This window comes from Setaria italica, chromosome VII (assembly GCF_000263155.2).
Source record: "Setaria italica strain Yugu1 chromosome VII, Setaria_italica_v2.0, whole genome shotgun sequence".
In the NCBI taxonomy this organism is placed as follows: domain Eukaryota; kingdom Viridiplantae; phylum Streptophyta; class Magnoliopsida; order Poales; family Poaceae; genus Setaria; species Setaria italica.
Window position 1 is genome coordinate 21,746,150 of NC_028456.1, and position 18,960 is coordinate 21,765,109.

The 18,960-nt window shown below is 45.3% G+C and overlaps 3 protein-coding genes across 4 annotated transcripts; 1 reads left to right on the forward strand and 2 right to left on the reverse strand.

Annotated features, from left to right (window-relative positions):
• Nucleotides 1-6,132: 6,132 nt before the first annotated feature.
• LOC101764943 (lipoyl synthase, mitochondrial) lies at nucleotides 6,133-10,032 on the reverse strand. 2 transcript variants are annotated; one of them, XM_022828727.1, is made up of 5 exons: nucleotides 9,497-10,032; nucleotides 8,505-8,716; nucleotides 7,996-8,375; nucleotides 6,484-6,634; nucleotides 6,133-6,351 (listed from the first exon to the last, which is right to left on the reverse strand). In XM_022828727.1, the coding sequence occupies exons 1-4, from the start codon at nucleotides 9,937-9,939 to the stop codon at nucleotides 6,512-6,514; spliced, it is 1,158 nt and encodes a 385-aa protein (XP_022684462.1). In that variant the 5' UTR covers nucleotides 9,940-10,032; the 3' UTR covers nucleotides 6,133-6,351; nucleotides 6,484-6,511. The 2 variants fall into 2 exon arrangements, with proteins under 2 accessions (XP_022684462.1, XP_004975823.1); XM_004975766.4 differs by having other exon boundaries at nucleotides 6,213-6,634.
• A 326-nt stretch (nucleotides 10,033-10,358) lies between these two features.
• Nucleotides 10,359-15,629, reverse strand: LOC101765340 (endoplasmic reticulum-Golgi intermediate compartment protein 3). The gene is made up of 13 exons (XM_004975767.2): nucleotides 15,265-15,629; nucleotides 14,587-14,660; nucleotides 14,207-14,290; nucleotides 13,994-14,074; nucleotides 13,597-13,677; nucleotides 12,845-12,937; nucleotides 12,542-12,721; nucleotides 12,355-12,422; nucleotides 12,171-12,222; nucleotides 11,979-12,032; nucleotides 11,775-11,867; nucleotides 11,500-11,566; nucleotides 10,359-10,943 (listed from the first exon to the last, which is right to left on the reverse strand). Exons 1-13 carry the CDS (start codon nucleotides 15,404-15,406, stop codon nucleotides 10,852-10,854), a joined length of 1,161 nt encoding a protein of 386 aa, XP_004975824.1. The 5' UTR covers nucleotides 15,407-15,629; the 3' UTR covers nucleotides 10,359-10,851.
• Nucleotides 15,630-17,230: 1,601 nt separating this feature from the next.
• On the forward strand, nucleotides 17,231-18,716 carry LOC101765744 (PLAT domain-containing protein 3). The gene is made up of 2 exons (XM_004975768.2): nucleotides 17,231-17,640; nucleotides 17,745-18,716. The coding sequence occupies exons 1-2, from the start codon at nucleotides 17,590-17,592 to the stop codon at nucleotides 18,252-18,254; spliced, it is 561 nt and encodes a 186-aa protein (XP_004975825.1). The 5' UTR covers nucleotides 17,231-17,589; the 3' UTR covers nucleotides 18,255-18,716.
• Nucleotides 18,717-18,960: the final 244 nt, after the last annotated feature.

The window sequence follows — 18,960 nt, forward strand, 5'->3', positions numbered from 1 at the left end:
ATAAGGGAACATTACTGTCGGTTCTAAATGGTCGTCAGGTTGATGCTTGGATGACAAGGTCAAATGAATTTGTCTTTCGGACGCGAAAAAATATGAGAAGGTCTGAAGGGAGCTTAATGTAAAATATTTTTGTTGGTTATGTCAGTAGTGATGCTAATTGGGAGCTTGAGGGTGCTAATGAATGGTCTGTGGCTGTCCAGAATTTACGATCTTTCTTGAGTTGCTTGTCTCACCTCTCACGCGCACCTAACATGAAACCTTCCACGTTCAGCACAACGTCTTGGACGTTCAGGTAGCTACATAATACAAGGCTCCAAACATAATATTTGCACTTGTTTGGTTGTTCCATTTAGTGTACGAACGACACATTACCATTGCCCCACATAAACAGTCCCCCCCTCCCCTTTTCTCTATTGTAGTCTAGTCTAGTCTAGACACAATAGTTTTTTTTCCTATCATTCGCTAAATAAATAAATAAAATTCTTCCTTTAACAACTAAAAGATAGGTTCAACATTTCACATGTATTTCCATCCACAGAACCTCGTTTTATCAAATGCCTCTTAATGACATTAGTATCCTCCCATACAATTTTGTTGCTACAGTCAAAATACGGACAACGTATTTGCTTTGTCTTGCAAATGCGAGCGTGCTTCTTCGCAGCCTCCACAAACTTCGATACCTCTAACATGAAAGTAGGCGAATGTCTCCGTATACCACACATCCACGCTCTTTGATCCATCTTTAACAACCTATGACAAGATTTCTATGTTATATTAACTAATAAGTAGGAAGAAATTTAATAAAAAATAATTCTATATTACCCTAAATGAAACTTAATTAAACAATTCTATATTACTCCAAAGCTAATAAAGCTAGAAATGATGGATAGATGTTGAAAAGAAGGTTGGAATGGCACAAACTCACCTTATATAACCATCTTCTCCAAAGAAATCAAGAGCAAAACCTTCCCCCGAAGATTTGGTATTTTTGGAGCTCCTCCCAAGTAGTTAAACCTAGGAGGTAATAATGAATAAGAAGAATAAAAAAAATCAAAATCAATTATATATTAATTCAATCAACTTCATTAATTGAAACTATAGATGTAATAGTTAATAAGTAGGAAAAATATAATAAAAATCAATTCAGCCCTTTCATTATTTTACTATGTAACTGAACCCACATGAAACATAAATACCCAGCTAACATGAAGCCATGGTCTTGTATTTCGCCTAAACCATGAGACACTGCTATTAGAACGGACGGGAAGAAGCACTGATGACGACGAAGCCGATTTCTCCGAGACTGGCGAGATCGATCCTGCCCAGCTCGCCTACGGCGGCGAGACTGATCTCTGGGCGACGGTGATCTTTGTGAATTGGGGAGGATCTGTGGTTGTGTGCAGGCGGATGGTGGTGTGCGTGCGTGCTTGTGATCTCAGGAGAACTCGATCCCTTTCCCCTGCAAGATAGAAGGCACCATATACAGAAAAAGGTCAGTGAGAGGAGCGTCCAGGAGACGAGCGCCGCGCCGCCATCTTGCCGTTCGGCGAGCGAGTCCTCCGGACGAGATAAGAGCAGGCTGTTGTTTCCCTTCGGCACGCTGTGCTAGCTTATTCAAAAACCAATCGCTAATTGCCGCTTAACCTGTACACGTACAATATGACGTGCTAATCTCTGAACAAAGGCCCAGCTAGGAGAGGTCCCATTTGACAAGTGAGATGGCCTCACGATTATGCATGTAGTGTAGCTCCTTTAATTTCTCCCTCCCATGGATTACTATCCACCGTTCAACGACAACGGCATCGCCTACCTGTTGCGCGCGGCCGCCGGTGATGACCGACGAGCATGAACTTTGCCCTGGAGGCTTTTGGATTAGTTTTTTAAGAAAAGGGGTTGCTCCTACTGATTATATATATAAATTTAAAAATATGTACAAAATCTTGAAGCAGAAATCAACAATCAAAGAAGGAAAGGAAGAACATCAAAAAGATTACAATAAGTGCTATGGACATTGGTAGATTTCAAGCCTCCTTTACTCGCAGAATAACCAGAGTAAAGATCGACCTGAAGCGTTCCATGCAGTCTTGAATTGAAGATAAAACCCCTTTGAAGATCAAATCATTGTGTGCCATCTAAATGCTCCAACACATGATGATAATTATTTATATAAAGAATGGCACCTGTAACTGGGTTTTGAAGTTGGAGAGAACTTTATAAGGTTCTATGTCAGTATTGATGAAAAGCTCTAGGTTTATCCAACATTCTTGGGCAAAAGAACATCTAAGAAGTAAATGATAGAGAGTTTCCTCTCCTCCAGACACACATAGGACACAGTCATAGGAAGGTAAGACCATGTTCTTCCTTTTCAATATATTTCGTGTACTAAGTCGGTCCTTACGCACTAGGACTTCCAGAGCCAAAAGAAAACCAGGCGAACGTGCCTTTGCCAAGTCAAATGTTTATACACTTTTTGCGAAGAGAACATACCATATCCCCGAATGTATGTCCAAACATCTAGTTCACCAATGAGATGCAAACTTTCCAAGTCATCAGCTAGAACAGCAAACTGATCTGTGGCCATGCCTGAGAGGGGTAGATGAAAAAGTTGGTTCAACTCTGAAATTTCCCGACTTTTACTAATTGTGATGTGTTGTTTCTTCATGAAGGAGAATAATTGAGGGAAAACTTGGCAAGGAACTCTTCCATTCCAAAGATCATTCCAAAGAGAACAGTTACTATCGCTAATCCTTTATATTTATCGAGAAGTTTAAGGACATCCTTCCACCAAAAGAATCCCTTTTTAACATGATTAGCTAGACGACCGTTGCTGTAATATTTTTTCCAAACTAGCTGGACCCAAGGAATGTCAACCCTATTAAAGAATTTGTGGAGATTCTTCAACATCATAGCTTTATTTTGTGTCTGCAAATTAATAACCCCAAGGCCCCCTCTTATTTTGGTAGGCAAACCATCTCCCATGCCGTTTTTGGTGGTATTCTATTATTTATATTCGACCATCTCCATAGACAATATTTTCTCCATTTGTCCACTCTCCTATATACAATTTTATGTAACAAGAACGTGCTCATATAGAACATGAGCAGATATGTAAACACCGAGTTAGTCAACTCCAACCTTCCCGCCTACTAATCTTTTTTCCACAACGTGAAACTATTGGTAGGAATTCTTCAATTTTTGGCTTGGTGAGGCCAAGAGACTTTTGGATTATTGTTGACGTACCGGCGACCTTGCGTATATTCATACGCACATGAGCCGCATGGCAAAAGCCTCAACATCAATGAGCTGGGCCTCCAAAACTCGTTTTCTCCCATCAGCCCATAACCAAATAATTAATTTCATTTAAATATATATATTTAATAGTATTAGCATGCAGGCAGCCACTACGGCGCCTCATCAAAATCCAACCTGCCGCTGAAATAAACCGAGCTATATTTAGCATGTGCTCATTAGTAACTGGGACATCCGCTCGTGGGCCGTAGTTAAGGCGATAGAAAGGAACATATCCATCCCTTCAGCGATACTCTCCGTGCGCGCTTGCATCCCCTGGCCAACAACGGCATTCCGGCTTCGACGATTTATGTATGGGCCAGTGGGCTGAGAGCCTGAGCTACTGATGGGCCGCGCACTCGACTGGTCTGCGTATGACTTTGACTGAACCGAACCACAACGCCTGTCAGCCCATTAGGGCCCATGCAACCACTTTATGTTCCTTTTCTCAATTTTATTCCTAATTCTACGCTCCCTGTGACTTTTTTTACAATTTTTATTCTCTCACGCACTCAAGAATTGAAAAATGAAACACTTGACAATTCTTAAAATCTAATTCCCCAATTGCAGAGACATAACGCAACGTCCTAAAAAGTTATTGTGCGTGTTCAATATTTTGTAAGTCATTTCGTTGAATAGAGTGTATCTGAACGTGCACCCTTTGAAACATAATTTACTGTCGCAAAAACTGATATTGCTGGAGGGTGTCAAATGTCGTTTGAGGGCCAGCATGCTGTTGAGGCGGCTTGAAAGTAAGGCAAAGCGGCGCCATGGCAGCCGAAGGAGCTGCGAGGGGCGCCGCAAGCCCGCAATGGTACTTTCGTCGGTGCACAAGAGCCACGGACAGAGAAGAAAGGTCAGACGTCATATATGATTCTACATTTCTACCAAATCAGATAGATGGTCAAATAAAACTTCACATTCATGCTTGAGTTCGTCTCAAATCCTCAAAATTTGCAGCAAGCTAGACCGGTTACACTTGCCTTTAAATTTTTTCCCCCAACCTAAGATAATAAGTTTATCAAGTTACAGTGTTGCTGCGAAGCCGGCTAGTGACTGAACGTTGCCGCGAGGAACATGTCCTCCTCGTTCCCGACCCACCCGCACTGCCCGCAGCGCTCGCCGGCGCCGCAGCACTCGTTCCTGCAACGAGGTCTCTTCATCCCCTTCGCTCCACCACCGGCAGCGGCGGCGCGGACGGTGCTGACCTCGACCAGCAGCCTGGGCGCCTTCCCCCCGCCCAGCTCGCGGCCCGCCGGCGAGAGCGCCAGCCACCTCTCCGCCGCCGCGTCCTCCGGCCACGCGAGCTCCGCGCGCGCCAGCACCCGCGACGCCCGCCGCCTCCGCGTGCCGGCGGCCCCCAGCAGCGCCGCCGCCAGCCCGGACGGCGACGAGGGCCGCGGCCTCCAGCGCAGCTCGAACGCGATCCCCGCACCACCCGGCGCCGCGCCGCGCTCGGCGCCCCAGCGCTCGAAGCGCACGAGGTCGCCCCAGGACGGGTCCCCGCCGCCGCAGCCGCAAGGGAACGGGACCTCCCGCGTGTCCACGCGAAGCCGCCGCCGCCCGTCGCCCGCCGGGACGTAGTACCTCACGAAGAGGGCGCCGCGGCCGCCGCCATCCAGCTGGTGATCCGCCTGGTCCAGGCCGGCCACCCTGACGACCTTGACTCCGAGCTCGAGGCTCGGCTGCCCGCGCAGGCTCTCCATCAGCGACGAGTGAACAAGAACGCGGTGGGCGGTGACGCACTAGCTAGTTAGCTGCCACGATCGATCAGCTGCGTCAGTCGTGTGAACGCTGAACTGAGCTGGGAGCAGGTGTAGGAGTTGCATGCGCGGCCCCAAATATATAAGGCAGGCAGACGCGCGCGGGTGCTCGCCTGCTCGGTGCTCGTCGAGACGGCCCCCGCTTTTCTCCAGGGAGCCGAGTCGTGGGCTGCGATTCGACTTTTGTGGTCGGGTTCTCGGGCGGCGGCGATCCCGACGGCTCTACAGCTCCGGGGTGAACCCTTGGGCGCGTCAACCGTCAAGGGTGGTTTGCCTTTGGCCGTAGAGTAGGCACAAGAGTGGCCGGCGGCGGTGGCGCGGTGCCCCGATGACCCGATCAGCGTATATGGGCAGATAAGGACGCGTCGCGCCAAATGGCGAGGCCGATATGGTTGATTATGGGTTCGAACGCTTTTTTCCCTCCCACTTGGGCACATGCGTTCGCTTCGCTGATAACCACCAGCACTGAAGATGATCTGATGGATCGTCCAGTTTAATACTGCGCGATAGCTTAACCTGGCCAACCGGACGGAGTCGTACGGGGAAAGCCTGCGCGCATATGAATCGGATCCGGTACGTCATTCAGATAAGCAGATGAGGACGGGCGGATGGTAGATGCAGTACACCTCGGGCATAGCTCACGCGTGCCTTGTTTACTAGCCAGCGGGTTAGTTTAGAATTTAGATGCAGTCTTGGCGCCTTTTCCTTCTGGGGATATTGTTGAATGTGTGCTACCGGTGATTCGTGCTCACAAGTTCCAGCACCGAGTAGGGATGGGGGAGCTGCACAGCCAGGGAACACGCAGATGCGAGGGCGAGTGCTCCTTCTAGTGCTCGATTGACCCTGGAGCCTGTGCTGAATGGGATGTTGACAAATTCAGTTAATGATGACAGCACATTCCACTACATGTTCCTAGCATAATTGCAGCAGTGGTCAGCTCCTTTTCCACTGGGGCAAGGCACCATGCCATCTCATGAATGGTGAACAATACTCCAATCATTCATGTATATGGGCCAATGGCAGGGTCTTGCCATGTTGACCGCACAAAAGATGGTCTAGTTGTCTCCCAGCAAACAGTGCATCAGCAGGGACTCTGCACTACGGCAGGTGCCATCTCCTGTTATGATACACAGCAGATTGGATGATTGTACCGGCCACCACTGACACAGCAAGCCCAAGCCCTGTATTCACTTTCTGTACAATCAAAATACACAGGAGGCCGTGGTCTAAATATAATGTTACAGCAAATAGTTTTCACCTCTTCAAAGAAAACGGCGGAGCGTGTATGTATGAAGAAATGCTGAAATGGCACAAAAGGAAGTAAGGAACCGGCACCAATTATTCTCTTGACAAAAATACATTCTTGCAACGGTGGCACAAATCAACATGTTCTTCCGGCTAGGAAACAGTGAGGAGCTTATTTGCAGCATACCAATGTTAAGGGATGGATGTACTGTCAATTATGAACTCAAGTCTGCAGGGGATGTTTTTGCTCGATCAGCTTCGATCATAGCTTTGATGTAGAATTCACCAGCTTTGTATGAAGATCGAACCATTGGTCCAGATGCAACATAACGGAATCCCTGAAATTTAAGAATCAAGAACGAGTCATAATTGTCAGCAGTCTCAGCAAAATATATGCAATGTGAAATATGATAACACACTTAGAGCTCGCAACAGTGACGGATTCTGGACCAAAAGGGACAACGATAATAAGCAACTTTGCAAATGAAGCACTCTGGCAGAATACATGAAAAATGTAAGTTCCTAGATCTTCATTACTCTAGGACAATTACGTTCGGGTTAGCAATGATAGTAAAAAAAAAGCAATGTACGAAATTGCGGGCTATGATAGTTAGCGGAGGTGCTGATAAAACGCTAAGACCTGCTATAGCATGCTTTAGCATCCGCTAATCCAATTAGCGGACTAATTAAGAAAAGGAAAAAAAGGTTAACAACTACAACAAATACGAAGGCCCAAATGAGAAATAGATGGCCCAAAATCCACCCCTGCTGACTGAGATGTGCAAGCCCACGTGAACTTCCCCATCTCCACATCCCCTTCCTCCCTGCCTACCCTAATCCCATGGCACTTCCTGCTGGCGGCTCCCATCCATTCTGGCTACCGCTGCTCCTTCCTCACTCCACAGCCTCGCGCTTCCCAGCCGCTGCTCCCTCCCCAGCTCGCGCTCTCCTGCTGCCGGCCTGCTGCTCCCTCCCCACCTCGCGTTCTCCTACTGCCGGCATGTACCTGTACCAACACCTGAGGGACCTCCAATGGTTTGAGACTTTGAGCACTTGCTTGCTGCAGCAGACCAACCCAAGGTTCTGTGAGCTATGGCCACGCATTAGGCAACGATGATACACAGGATCAGAGGTGGGTGGCACGAGCAGAGCTGGCGGCTAGAGAGGACCTCGGGTGGCCGCAAGCATGGTGGAGAGATAGCAGATTCAGGCATAGCGGCGCTAAATGACGTCAGTCACTAAGCAGTTTAGCGCCGCTAATTCCCGCTTTAGCTGCCATAGCAGCAATAGCGCTGTAAAGTGCCTTATCCAAGTGGCACGGTCGCCCAACCGCTATAGCGGCACGAAAGCGGCACTATAGCCCGCTATTTCGTACATTGAAACAAAGTGATGGACATTCTATTCATGCTTACTTCTTTGCGCACAGCAGTTCCGCATTGCCAACCAATAAAGTCTAACAATCTAAAAAAGACATTATTGTCGAAATAGTTTATGTTTGGTAGACGTTGCAACTTAATGTTATGGCTGAAAATTGGTTTGTGATGTATAAGATGAAGCACAGGAATTGTTGTTGGTGATACATGTTCTGTAGAATCTGAAAGCTAAAAGGAAAGGTAATATGGGAAAAAACAAGAACAGCTAAAAAGGTCAGATAAAAGGACACTCCATTATAAGGAAGTATGCAGGAGCATGGACATACCATTTCAACACCAAGGGCCCGATACTTCTCAAAAGCTTCAGGTGTGACATACTCAGAAACAGGCATGTGACGTTTTGATGGCCTCATGTACTGGCCAAATGTTATAACATCAACACCAGCAGCCCGAACTTTTTCCATGGTGCTAATAACCTGATCCGGAGTCTCCCCACAACCCAGCATTATTGATGTCTTTGTAAGAGTACCAGGAGGAGCATACTCTTTTGCCATCTTCAAAACATCTATAGATTGTTTGAAATTTGCACGATGGTCACGGACACTTCTTTGCAGCTCTTCCACTGTTTCAATGTTGTGTGCAAAAACATGCAACCCAGAAGTTGCAACCTTCTCTACACAGCTTGGGTCTCCACGGAAATCAGGTACTGCAAAATTAGTAGTATAAGAGCACAAGATATGGAATGGTTAATATAGTAATTTCACAGAGGGCAGATGATCGACACCATGTGAACATGCAGGTAACAAAGCAGTACAGTGAGGACCATGTCTCTTACCAAGTGCTTCAATAAGCATTTCTGGCTTCAAAGCCTTTAACTTCTGTACTGTTTCAGCAAAGTGGCCACTGCCCTGATCAGGTAAATCGTCCCGGTCAACACTTGTGATGACTATATATTCAAGGCCCCATGAGGCAATAGCTTGAGCAACATTGGAAGGCTCATCAGGATCTGGTGGAGGGGGAGTTCGAGATGTCTTGACATTACAGAATCTGCAAATTGGTAATTTCTCAAATCAGCAAGCAACTAAATATAGGCCTTAAGCTCATTTCTCCAAAAGGTGAATCTAAATCACAAAGACACAAACAACAAGAAATCGCATCCTTGTCATGCAGGCTCACACAAAACAAAAGTATCCATGAAGGCGGGCGCGCCTCAAATACGCTTCATGAGCTGTAAACCCGAACTATTTGCTTTGTTTCGCAGAAATAAAGCAGGGAAACCTTGTTTCTAAAAAAACAAAAGTATCCATGAAGCAGCTAAAATTATGTACCTAAACAACAAAAACTGCAGGTTCCCTGTAATTGGACATCATCACACACACAATAGAATAAGCAGATTTTCTATAGAATTGCTACATATAGAAAGCATCCATTCTTACAAGTCTATCACTAGATAGAACAACAGTGTACTGTCTATGTGCTTGTAAATTTAGAGTTGATAACATTCATTGCGACACAACAGCTAAGATCCGCTAATTCACATCAAGAGCAGTATAAAAGTATCTACAAGATCCAGAAGAAACAGCTGACATATGTGAGGATGCAAAATCAGATCCTGAATTCAAACAGCTAAAGTATAGTGCACTGCAACGTGTTACTCTAGATGTCTAGCATACAAAAGCAAGTGAATTGTGGATAGCACATTCTAATATACAGAATCCGGATATAACGCAAGAAGATCTCAAACTGCACTCCTAAGCATCCAAGCATCTGTCAACGATATTGGAAAGATGGAAATAGGCAGTAAAATGAGCATGATGAATCTCTTACCTGCAGCCGCGCGTGCAGGTGTCCCCCAGGATCATAATCGTGGCGGTGGCGGTGCCGGTCTCGCCGCCGGACCAGCACTCGCCGAGGTTGGGGCACCGCGCCTCCTCGCAGACGGTGTGCAGCTTCAGCTCCCGCAGCTTGGCCTTGATGGCCGCGTACTTGGCGCCCCCCGGCACGGTCTCCTTCATCCACTTGGGCTTGGGCAGCGGGCGCTTCCGCGTCCCCACCTCCACCGAGTACGTGAAGTCCCCCAGCGACGGCGCGTCCGCCTGCAGCCGCGCGCGCAGCTCCGCGAGCCGCCCCGCCGATGGAGGGGCGGACGGAGGCGAGGGCACGGACGATTCAAGGGTTTGGAGGAGCGATGGAGTGGAGGAGATGGAGCGGGAGGGGTCCTGGGTCAGGGCCCGTGCCAGGGAGGCCGCGAGGTGGCGGCGGCCGTGCATGGCTGCAGCGGCGGCGGCCGTGGTGCGGCGGTTGGTGGGACGGCGGTGACAGGTGAGGGACGAGATGGAGTTTGTTTTGTGCGGACGTTGAAGAGAGGATTCGATGAAAGCGAAATCCTGTGGAGCGTTTTCGGCGCTGGAAGGCGTATTCCGCTTCCTATCTTGGAGTTACTAGGCCAACGTTGGCTGGTGTCTGAAGACTGAAACTTGAAACCCGCGTTGGTCAACCTATTATTTAGAACCGTAAATTTCAGTTGGCATAAACGTATTAAGAGCTAATGGGCATACTTTAAGGTTCCTATTTTCATCCACGTCATTACCTAATCAGCTTGAGTGTCTAATGCAATGTTCATCGACTTGGTGTGCTCAACTCAGAATCTAGTCTTGCACACTCAGTACAGAACGAAAACCAAAACCCATGGTTAAAGATCAGATTTTCTTTCCTTGAAATGGTCTTTACATTTTGAGTCTTATCTGTGAAATCTATAAAATCCAGGAAAATTAACATGTTACAGATAATAGAATTGCACCCCCAAAAAATCCTACATAGAGGCTTGTGCCCGCTTACACAAATTTACAATGGTACAAACACCAGCTCACAAAAGTAAAATGTTTTCCTGTCAGACTAGAGCATACAAAAATGGAGCGCCTCTGAAAATGTTCCATTTGCTGGAGCAGAGTAACAGCAAAGTGTACAACCTGATCATTTTGCTTCCTGGCATCTTCTGCGGGAAGCAAGCAAGAACACCAAGGGATATTCAATGAGCAGTTGTTTCTAAACTATGCAAGTCAGAAAGTGCACCAAGAGCTTGGAGCAGCCTTGCTCTGTAGTCTTCCCACAGCTAGAGCTCTTCCAAAGGAAGCTCTGAAAATGGAATTAGCAGCAGCAATAGGAAGGTGACACTTTGTGACTCAGTTGAATTTGCCAATTTCCATCTTCTTCTTGATTGCTCTCTGGCCATGGTATACAAATGAATCTATAATTCCAGAAACGGTGAAGACACCTGCACATCAAGAAGGCTTTGTTCAATCCTAAAAGTTCCAGCTTTAGATAGCCAAGCATGACTATAACAAAGTTTGCATATTCAGCTCATGATTCAAGAATAATCCTTATGTTTAATAAACAAGTCAGGAATCTTTTAAAAAACAACCACGGAGGGAGACTCCCCCCGGCTTTGTTATAAGAAGGTGTCGTGCTTCAAACCCAGGTCACGACGGGAGTTTCAACGACTCCCGAAGTTCAATGCTCCAACCGGTCCACGGCGATAAGCTTGGCAACAAGCTGGAAATAGTCTCAATAAATATAGATAGAAGAATCAGCAGCCAGATTTGTGTTTAGTTTCAGCTGTTGTTTACCAGCTTCAGCTATATGTCTATATCAGCAACCACATTTTGCGATGCAACACAGATTTAGAAGGTAGGCCATTGAAGTGGAAAAAACCATGTTTAAAATGTCAAATGTTCGAATAAATCATTAGCAGTTAATAAACAGAGCTATACAGGAAAGGGCGAATAAGAGAATGGCTAGTTAGCATAAATGAAGGACACAAGGAACATTACCACCAACAATTGCACAAACATTGGTTAAGAAGTGCAAGAATGACACATGTTGCTCTGTGAATGTGACCTGCAAAAGCCATTGGTGCCAAATTATACTCATGTACTAAAAAGTGCCCACGCAAAATGCATGTTTAAATACTAAAATCATAAATGTAACCCTATTACTTAAGGACAATAAGCGAAATCAAACAATTGGACTAAACAAGAAAACCAGATCAGCCCAGCATGATCTATCTTCAATAGCACTGTTGAATTTAAATTCCTCAAGATAGTACCTTGATTGGGGAAAGGTCATAGAAGAAAAACACGCCAGGAAGAGCTTGTATCCGACCACTCTCACTACTTCTAAAATGTTCCGTCACAGAGAACTGCGGTAATGAGTAACAGCATCTTAAGGAACACTTTAAAATCATTTAAATACATGTATACACACCAGCTATCATGAGAATGCTTATCCACAGAAAGGAGAAAGAACTGACCTGATTTGAGAGGATGATGCGATCATTTATGTCAGTGTAGACAGTGGGAACAACCTGGAAAGGAAAAAATAATGATTATTCTTACTTCACTCTTGCTGCAAGTAGAAGAATTAAAAGAAAACGAGCAATGGAACTGGCAACACAACAAAAAGTTCCTATACTTGTTCTGATTAATCCAAGGATAGGACAAACCTTGATGAAGTATTGATACATTCCATATGATGAGTGCTGCACCCATTGCGCCCTACGCATTTTACAAGTAAAAAAACAATGTTAGATTACCACTAAGGTTTTCTTAGGGGATAATCTCACTTTGTAAGAAACCCAGGAAACAGCATATGAGGAAATTAATAATATTTGAAGAAAAGGAAGCTACCTGTCAAGGGGATTAACCACACCAGGAAAGTGTTCTCCAAAACTTAACTTATTTATCTTATGGCTAACCTGGCAGGTATAAAAGAAATAGTTAATGTTGTGCAAGAATGCTGGTGAGAGAACAATAATTTTCCTGTCAGAATTCACAGCTATAAAAACCATTTGTGGATTTCCTCAAGTATGATTACATTGAAACTGTCCTTCTGGAATGGAAGCAAGTCATGCACATGCACATTAGACTGCTGGAAGCTTTTTCCAGGAGCAAAGTGGAAATTCCCAGCAACCTTGTTAACTTCAATGAAACCATAAATATTGCATCCTTCACCTTCTTCATCCTTTATGCTTTGAAGGAAGCCCTCCCTTTTGCACTACAGAACAATGCACATTAGACAAGATAATTTCCTCGAAGGTAAAGGAAACAAGGGTTACGCAAAGTGCATCTTATGTTACACATGTTGCAGGTGGTTATAACTCAGAATAGATGGCTGTACCTGGTCAAGCAGATCTGGATTTGATACACCCCAACCTTTTTTCCTGTATGCTTCCCGGACATCTTCACATGTGTTACAACATTGATCATCAGACTACATTCAATTAAGAGAGACAGTCAGTCCAGGTTGCATCACATAACAATCTGATTCATCTAAATGAGATACAACTAAAAGAAGAAAAAGCTTTGAAATTCTTACAACTGAAAAGAAAACACTGGTCAACGTAACGCATAGGTTAGATTACAAATCTTAAATGATATCCCCAGAAAATATCAAGCAAATGGAGTAAAGGCAACAGGTTTCAACGTAGTCCTGTAATTTTGTTGTAGAGTAAGCGAAATGAAAAGGTGCTCAAACAAAACTGAATGATTAGGCCCACACAAATATACGTGACGTCAGGTGTGCCTCTTTCTCCGTAACTGTAATCCATAGGAGTATAGGTCTAAAACATGAGGCTACATTATTCACATCAAAATCTTCACATGACAACAGTTATAACATGGTAAACTGGTTGGCATCAACTGACATGAAGTCGTCTTTCCAAAGAAAAGATAGAAATGGTGAAGAAGCTCATTTACAGGTCTCAGAAAGGTAAATTATAGAGATCAGAACTAAAATGAAAAATAGAAAATAAATTAATGCATTATTGAAGTCCAAAGTTACTCTGCAATACAAAAAGGCGGTAACGGCGTAACGCAATTGTATAAATGGTCAGAGATGAAATTTTTATCATGAAATTTTAAAAAACATACTTCTTGTGCACCATAGCAAGAGCCACAATAGGTTTCATTATGTTCAAGCCTCCCACCATGATGTTGTAAGGGCTTTTCCATCTGTTACAAAAAGGGAGGGAAACATGCATCTTTAGTTATGACAAAACCTGTTGGGATTTGAACAACACAAAGCAAGACAAGTTACTTACTTATGAACCCAATAATACTATGTGACATATCAAGGTGCTAGATCAGATGACAGGTGCAGAACAAATCATCATTAGCATGCTATGAAACTAGAATAGTTCCATGTACAGAACAAAAATTCTTAATATTTCAGATTTGTGATTGTTTCGACACGTGATTTCAAAACAATGTTGTTCTATACTCTACAGGCTTTAAGTGCAACTATGAACAGCACAAGCTTTAATCTGACCTTCATCCCACCAACAGCATCTTGTCTAGTCGCAATAACATTGCCATGGGGATCAATTCGTTGCTTGAATATATCATGTTTCTGCATAAGAGCATTACACCGGAACAAGTTAGTTACTGCAAGCCAACAACCATCATTTAGACATAATTTATAACAGCTAAAATCTCTAGAAAGAAATATCTCAAGCAACAATGACAGTACACAAATGCATACCACATCAAGGTGCTCTTGCCCACTGATGTCCATTGCATCAAGACTAATTATAGAACACTGAAGGGCTGGGAAGGTGACATCAAACTGCATTTTTTGGCATCAGACAAAGGTAGATGTCAATAATTGTCCAAGTTAAATTAGTACAGATCAGAAGGTCAAAACTACCAGTAAAAATCAAGTTGCAGAAAGATACAGTTCAAGGTCGGAAAATACAATAATCAACAGAAAATGTACGAGAAAGGAATGAACAAATTGCAAGCAAATAAAGCAGTTGTTCTTTGGCCGTTTGTGAACAGTTGGTAAACAGACAATGCAACGGTTTGAAAATATAACGAGAATTACAGGAAACCAAAGAATCTTGAATTAAAGCTATACGTTACATTTATGCGTAGCTTTTCTCCCCTTGAGGTATCCACCCTTAATGTTGTCTCTGTGACTGCATGAAGATATAATCCTGCATGACGAAACATTTACAGGTCAATATCAAGTATGGTAAATACTAAGTAGGTAACATTGATACTTTGGCTAGCCTTGCGATCGATTCAAGTGATGGAAAACGTAGTCGAACTTAGCAAAGCAGTCAACAAAAGATAGTCTGCCTTATAACCTCAAAATTATAATGGAGCTAGGAATTGCGTGTGCAGAATTGGAATTGGTAGCGGCAATTTTCAACATGTTGCATCAGCATAAATGGATCAGGAATTTCGCATCATTTCCTCCATCCGATTTACCAAACACAGCGGAAACAACAGAGGAACCTTCTCAACTTTCTGATTACTCGTGAAATGTAATAGATTCCAGGTAATGTGAACACTATATCGCATAATCAGCTCAATTCCACTCTCATCAACCAAACTACGTGTTGGCGTGTCCATCCGATCCACTAACCCTCTTAACTGCGCCACAAGATCTCGACACATCCCCGGAAGAACGCCATGGACGACCCATCGCTGGCGCGCCCGCATCTAGCATCAGCGACGGTCAAAACCTAACCGTCCGGACTGGATCAGGATTCGAGGCTCGGGAGGGAGGAGGGAAGGAAAGAGCGGGAGGCGTACGGAGCTCGGAGACGAAGAGGAGGAGCATGACGACGGAGGATGCGAGCGTGATGATGCCGCCGGAGAGGGTGCGGCTGTAGAAGTCCTCGTTCACCTTGGGGTAGGCGTCCAGGTTGCGGAGCTTGGACAGGAGCCCGTCCATGGCTGACGGGATCTCGGGGAGACTGCCGGGGCCGCGGAACCGGGGGAGACGAGACCGGCCCTGCCTCGCCCTATTTTTGCGGATTTCCTCGATCGAAACGGGAATGGAGCATGGAGATGGTGCTGGTTTTTTTTCTTTTTCCGGATTACGCCTCGTTCGTGGGGGTTTCGCATTCGGGGGGGCGGCGGCGAGGGTAGGCGTGTTTTTTCACGGGAAAAAGGGCAAAACTTCCTCGAATGCTCGAAGTCCATTTGCTTGTTTCTTCAACTTATGAAAATCAGAAAACCATTTTCCACCGTCAGATCTAGTCTTCTTAATGAAAGCGCATTGCTCGAACTGATACCGGCATTTGCACTCCCATGTTACATACACTCTTTTAGCAATCTGAATCCACCAAATAAACCGGTTGCACTTTTTTTTTCTATTAGTGAATGGTGAAGTACTCAGAAAGCATAAGGTGAAACTTTGTAGAAAATACAGCAAATAATTGCATAGGTGTTATGCAGTTTTAAATGTATTTTGCAAATATGAAAGAATAGTGATTAGTTTTCGCACTTACAATGCCATATAGATACTTTTTTTAAGATGTGCATAGCATGTTTTTCATTAAAAAGAAGAGAAGTTTGAGCATGCACAACCACGATACACGACCACGCAAGAAGCGGGAAAAAAATTATTTGGGGATGCAAACAACACCCCTCGAAATGAAACGCTACCACCTAAGGTATCCTAAGGCGCATCAACTAGCGAAGCTCTAGGAAGCCATCCTGACTCCAAGTCCTCGCTTCCTCTAATACCACCGACACCAGGGTCACCGGTTGCAGCGCCGTTCGCTTGTGCATCCGTCTGTTATATAGTCCCCATTTGTTTCCACTTATAAGCGGCTTATCGGTGGAAATAAGCGAGAATCTCACCAAACGCTTTGCTTATTTTCACCGATTCTCGCTTATGTGGTAAGCCGCTTTAGAGATTTGAACTACGAGAAGTGAAAAGCGAGAAGCGAGAAAATCTTCTTAAATTATAAACCAAGCGTGGCTAGGAGAAGCGTATCCAAACAGGGCCATAGATATTAAAAAAACTAAATTAACGGTGAATGGTTTTTAAAGAACATAAATTCCCAACCAAATATGCAATTCACTCTATTCTCTCTCATTTCCTTTTCTTATCACCTTTTTTTTCCTTCTCACGGCATATAGTTTCTTAGATGAAAAATAATTTCCTTCCTACTCCACCATGGGCACATCATTGTTTTGTTTACACTACACCTAATTAATACTGTAGAAACTATCTCATTGAGATTGTCCTGATTCAGCCTGATTTGGAGCAACTATAGGTTATGGAATGTGGCTTTGAAAAGGTACCTGATTCAAATATGCTAGCTTTTACAATCCATAAGCTATTTTATCCTGAGTTTTTATGCTCTTGCTCGCCCACTACTTCCTTTAGCTACTTAGATCTTTCAGTTCGTTAAATTTGAAAAGTCCAAATTTAAAAGCTATATCTAATCCAAACATGCCAACTTTTATAGTACAACTTTTACACTCCCAAACTCTACGAGCCCTTTCATAGTTTCGTAACCTCTAGCTGATCAAATAGGCCCTAATTTACTATTTTCTTCATCGCGAGCTAAGAATTATGGAAGAACTGAAACCTGCACGGTGCAAGTACAAACTCGACTTAAGTCTGGCCATCACATGGACGCCTCTTCAATTTACATCCGTGCACTTGCGCACCACTTGCTCGGAGAAGCTAATGCATATTAATTAAAGTCGTCCAATAAGCACATGATCAAGCATGTTCCGGTTTGTCTAGTCTGACTTAGATTTAGATCCCCGTTCTCCGTGCACGCGCCACGCCGCCACATGATGATCGATGGCCGTCACTGCTTCAATTCCGATCCGATCCAAACTTATGCTTCGCTTCTGATGATCTCCGATCCCCACATCATTCCTGCAACTACCTAGCTAGTTAATTTTATCTGCAAAATAAAATACACGTTGTGGCGTTGTGCACTAGCATGTGCCAGCATCGTGCTCGACTGCTCCCTCGAAGAAAAAACTATTAGCAATCCACACTGTTCTGATCACTCGCTCTGAAGTGTATATATCACCCTAGCTCATCAGCCTCTTCGATCAGCTCACACCTTGCAAGGCAGTAGCTCGGATCTGGCGGTGCTCATCAGTATGGCCGGCAAGGCACTCTCCTCCGCCATCCTCCTCTCCTTCGTGATCTTGGTACGTAATTTCAAGCCCTTGCATTATCAATTTGTCGCGATAATGTCGCAGTCGCCGCGCATCTTCTCCTCACCGTCCATTTCTGCCCGCCGTTCCGCTTGCAGGCCACCGGATCAAGATCGCCGGCGGGCGTCCGGCAGGTCCAGGCAGTGGCGCCACTGAAGAGCTCATCAGCGACGACCGCCGACGACTACGAGTGCGTGTACACGGTCTACGTGCAGACGGGGTCGATCTGGAAGGCCGGGACGGACTCGGTGATCGGCCTGGGTCTCCGCGCCGCCGACGGCGCCGGCTTCACCATCCCGGACCTGGCCAAGTGGGGCGGGCTCATGGGCGCCGGCCACGACTACTACGAGCGCGGGCACCTCGACATATTCAGCGGGCGGGGACCCTGCCTGCCGTCCCCGCCGTGCGGGATGAACCTGACCTCCGACGGCTCCGGCGCGCACCACGGCTGGTACTGCAAGTCCGTCGAGGTCACCGCCTCCGGGCCCCGCGCGGCGTGCGCCAGGGCCGCGTTCGGCGTCGAGCAGTGGCTCGCCACGGACGCGCCGCCGTACCAGCTCCACGCCGAGCGCAGCGTCTGCGGGAAGAGCGACGCGGCGGCGGAGTGAACTGGTTTATGGTGCTGCCGGGACCGGATGTCATACGTCAGATGTCACTGTGGTTGGCCTTACAGGCGGTATTTGTTTCCTGTAGCTAAACTTAATCTCTGTCACATCGAATATTTGATACTAATTAGGAGTATTAAATATAGGTTAATTATAAAAGCACAGATGGAGGCTAATTTGCGAGATGAATCTATTAAGTCTAATTAATCCATGATTTGACAATGTGCTACAGTAACCATTTGCTAATGATGGATTAATTAGGCTTGATAGATTCGTCTAGCGAATTAGCTTAGAGCTTCTGCAGTTACTTTTATAATTAGCTCAGGTTTAATCTTTCTAATTAGCGTCATTCGATGCAACATGTCAAGGATCCAAACACCATGGCTACTCATGTGGTGTCATTTCTGTCGTTTTTGGGGGGTTTCGCGGGAATAATGAATCTGCTCGATCGGTCATCGTGATCCACACCTTTGATTCTTACTCTTCTCCGTGTAATTAGAGCTAGGCCAGGCCAGCTTTTTATACAGAGTATTGCGTGGCACGTCGTAAAGTCATCGACGAAACGTCCAACCAGTAGCCGAGCTGTACGCGTGACACGCACACTGCATTGGGAAAAAAAACGAGTACATCAAAATGAAGTTTGATGTCTGAAACTGCATCAACCCATACGGCGTGGTGGAGACATCAGCTGACCGGCGCGCTCTGCCCC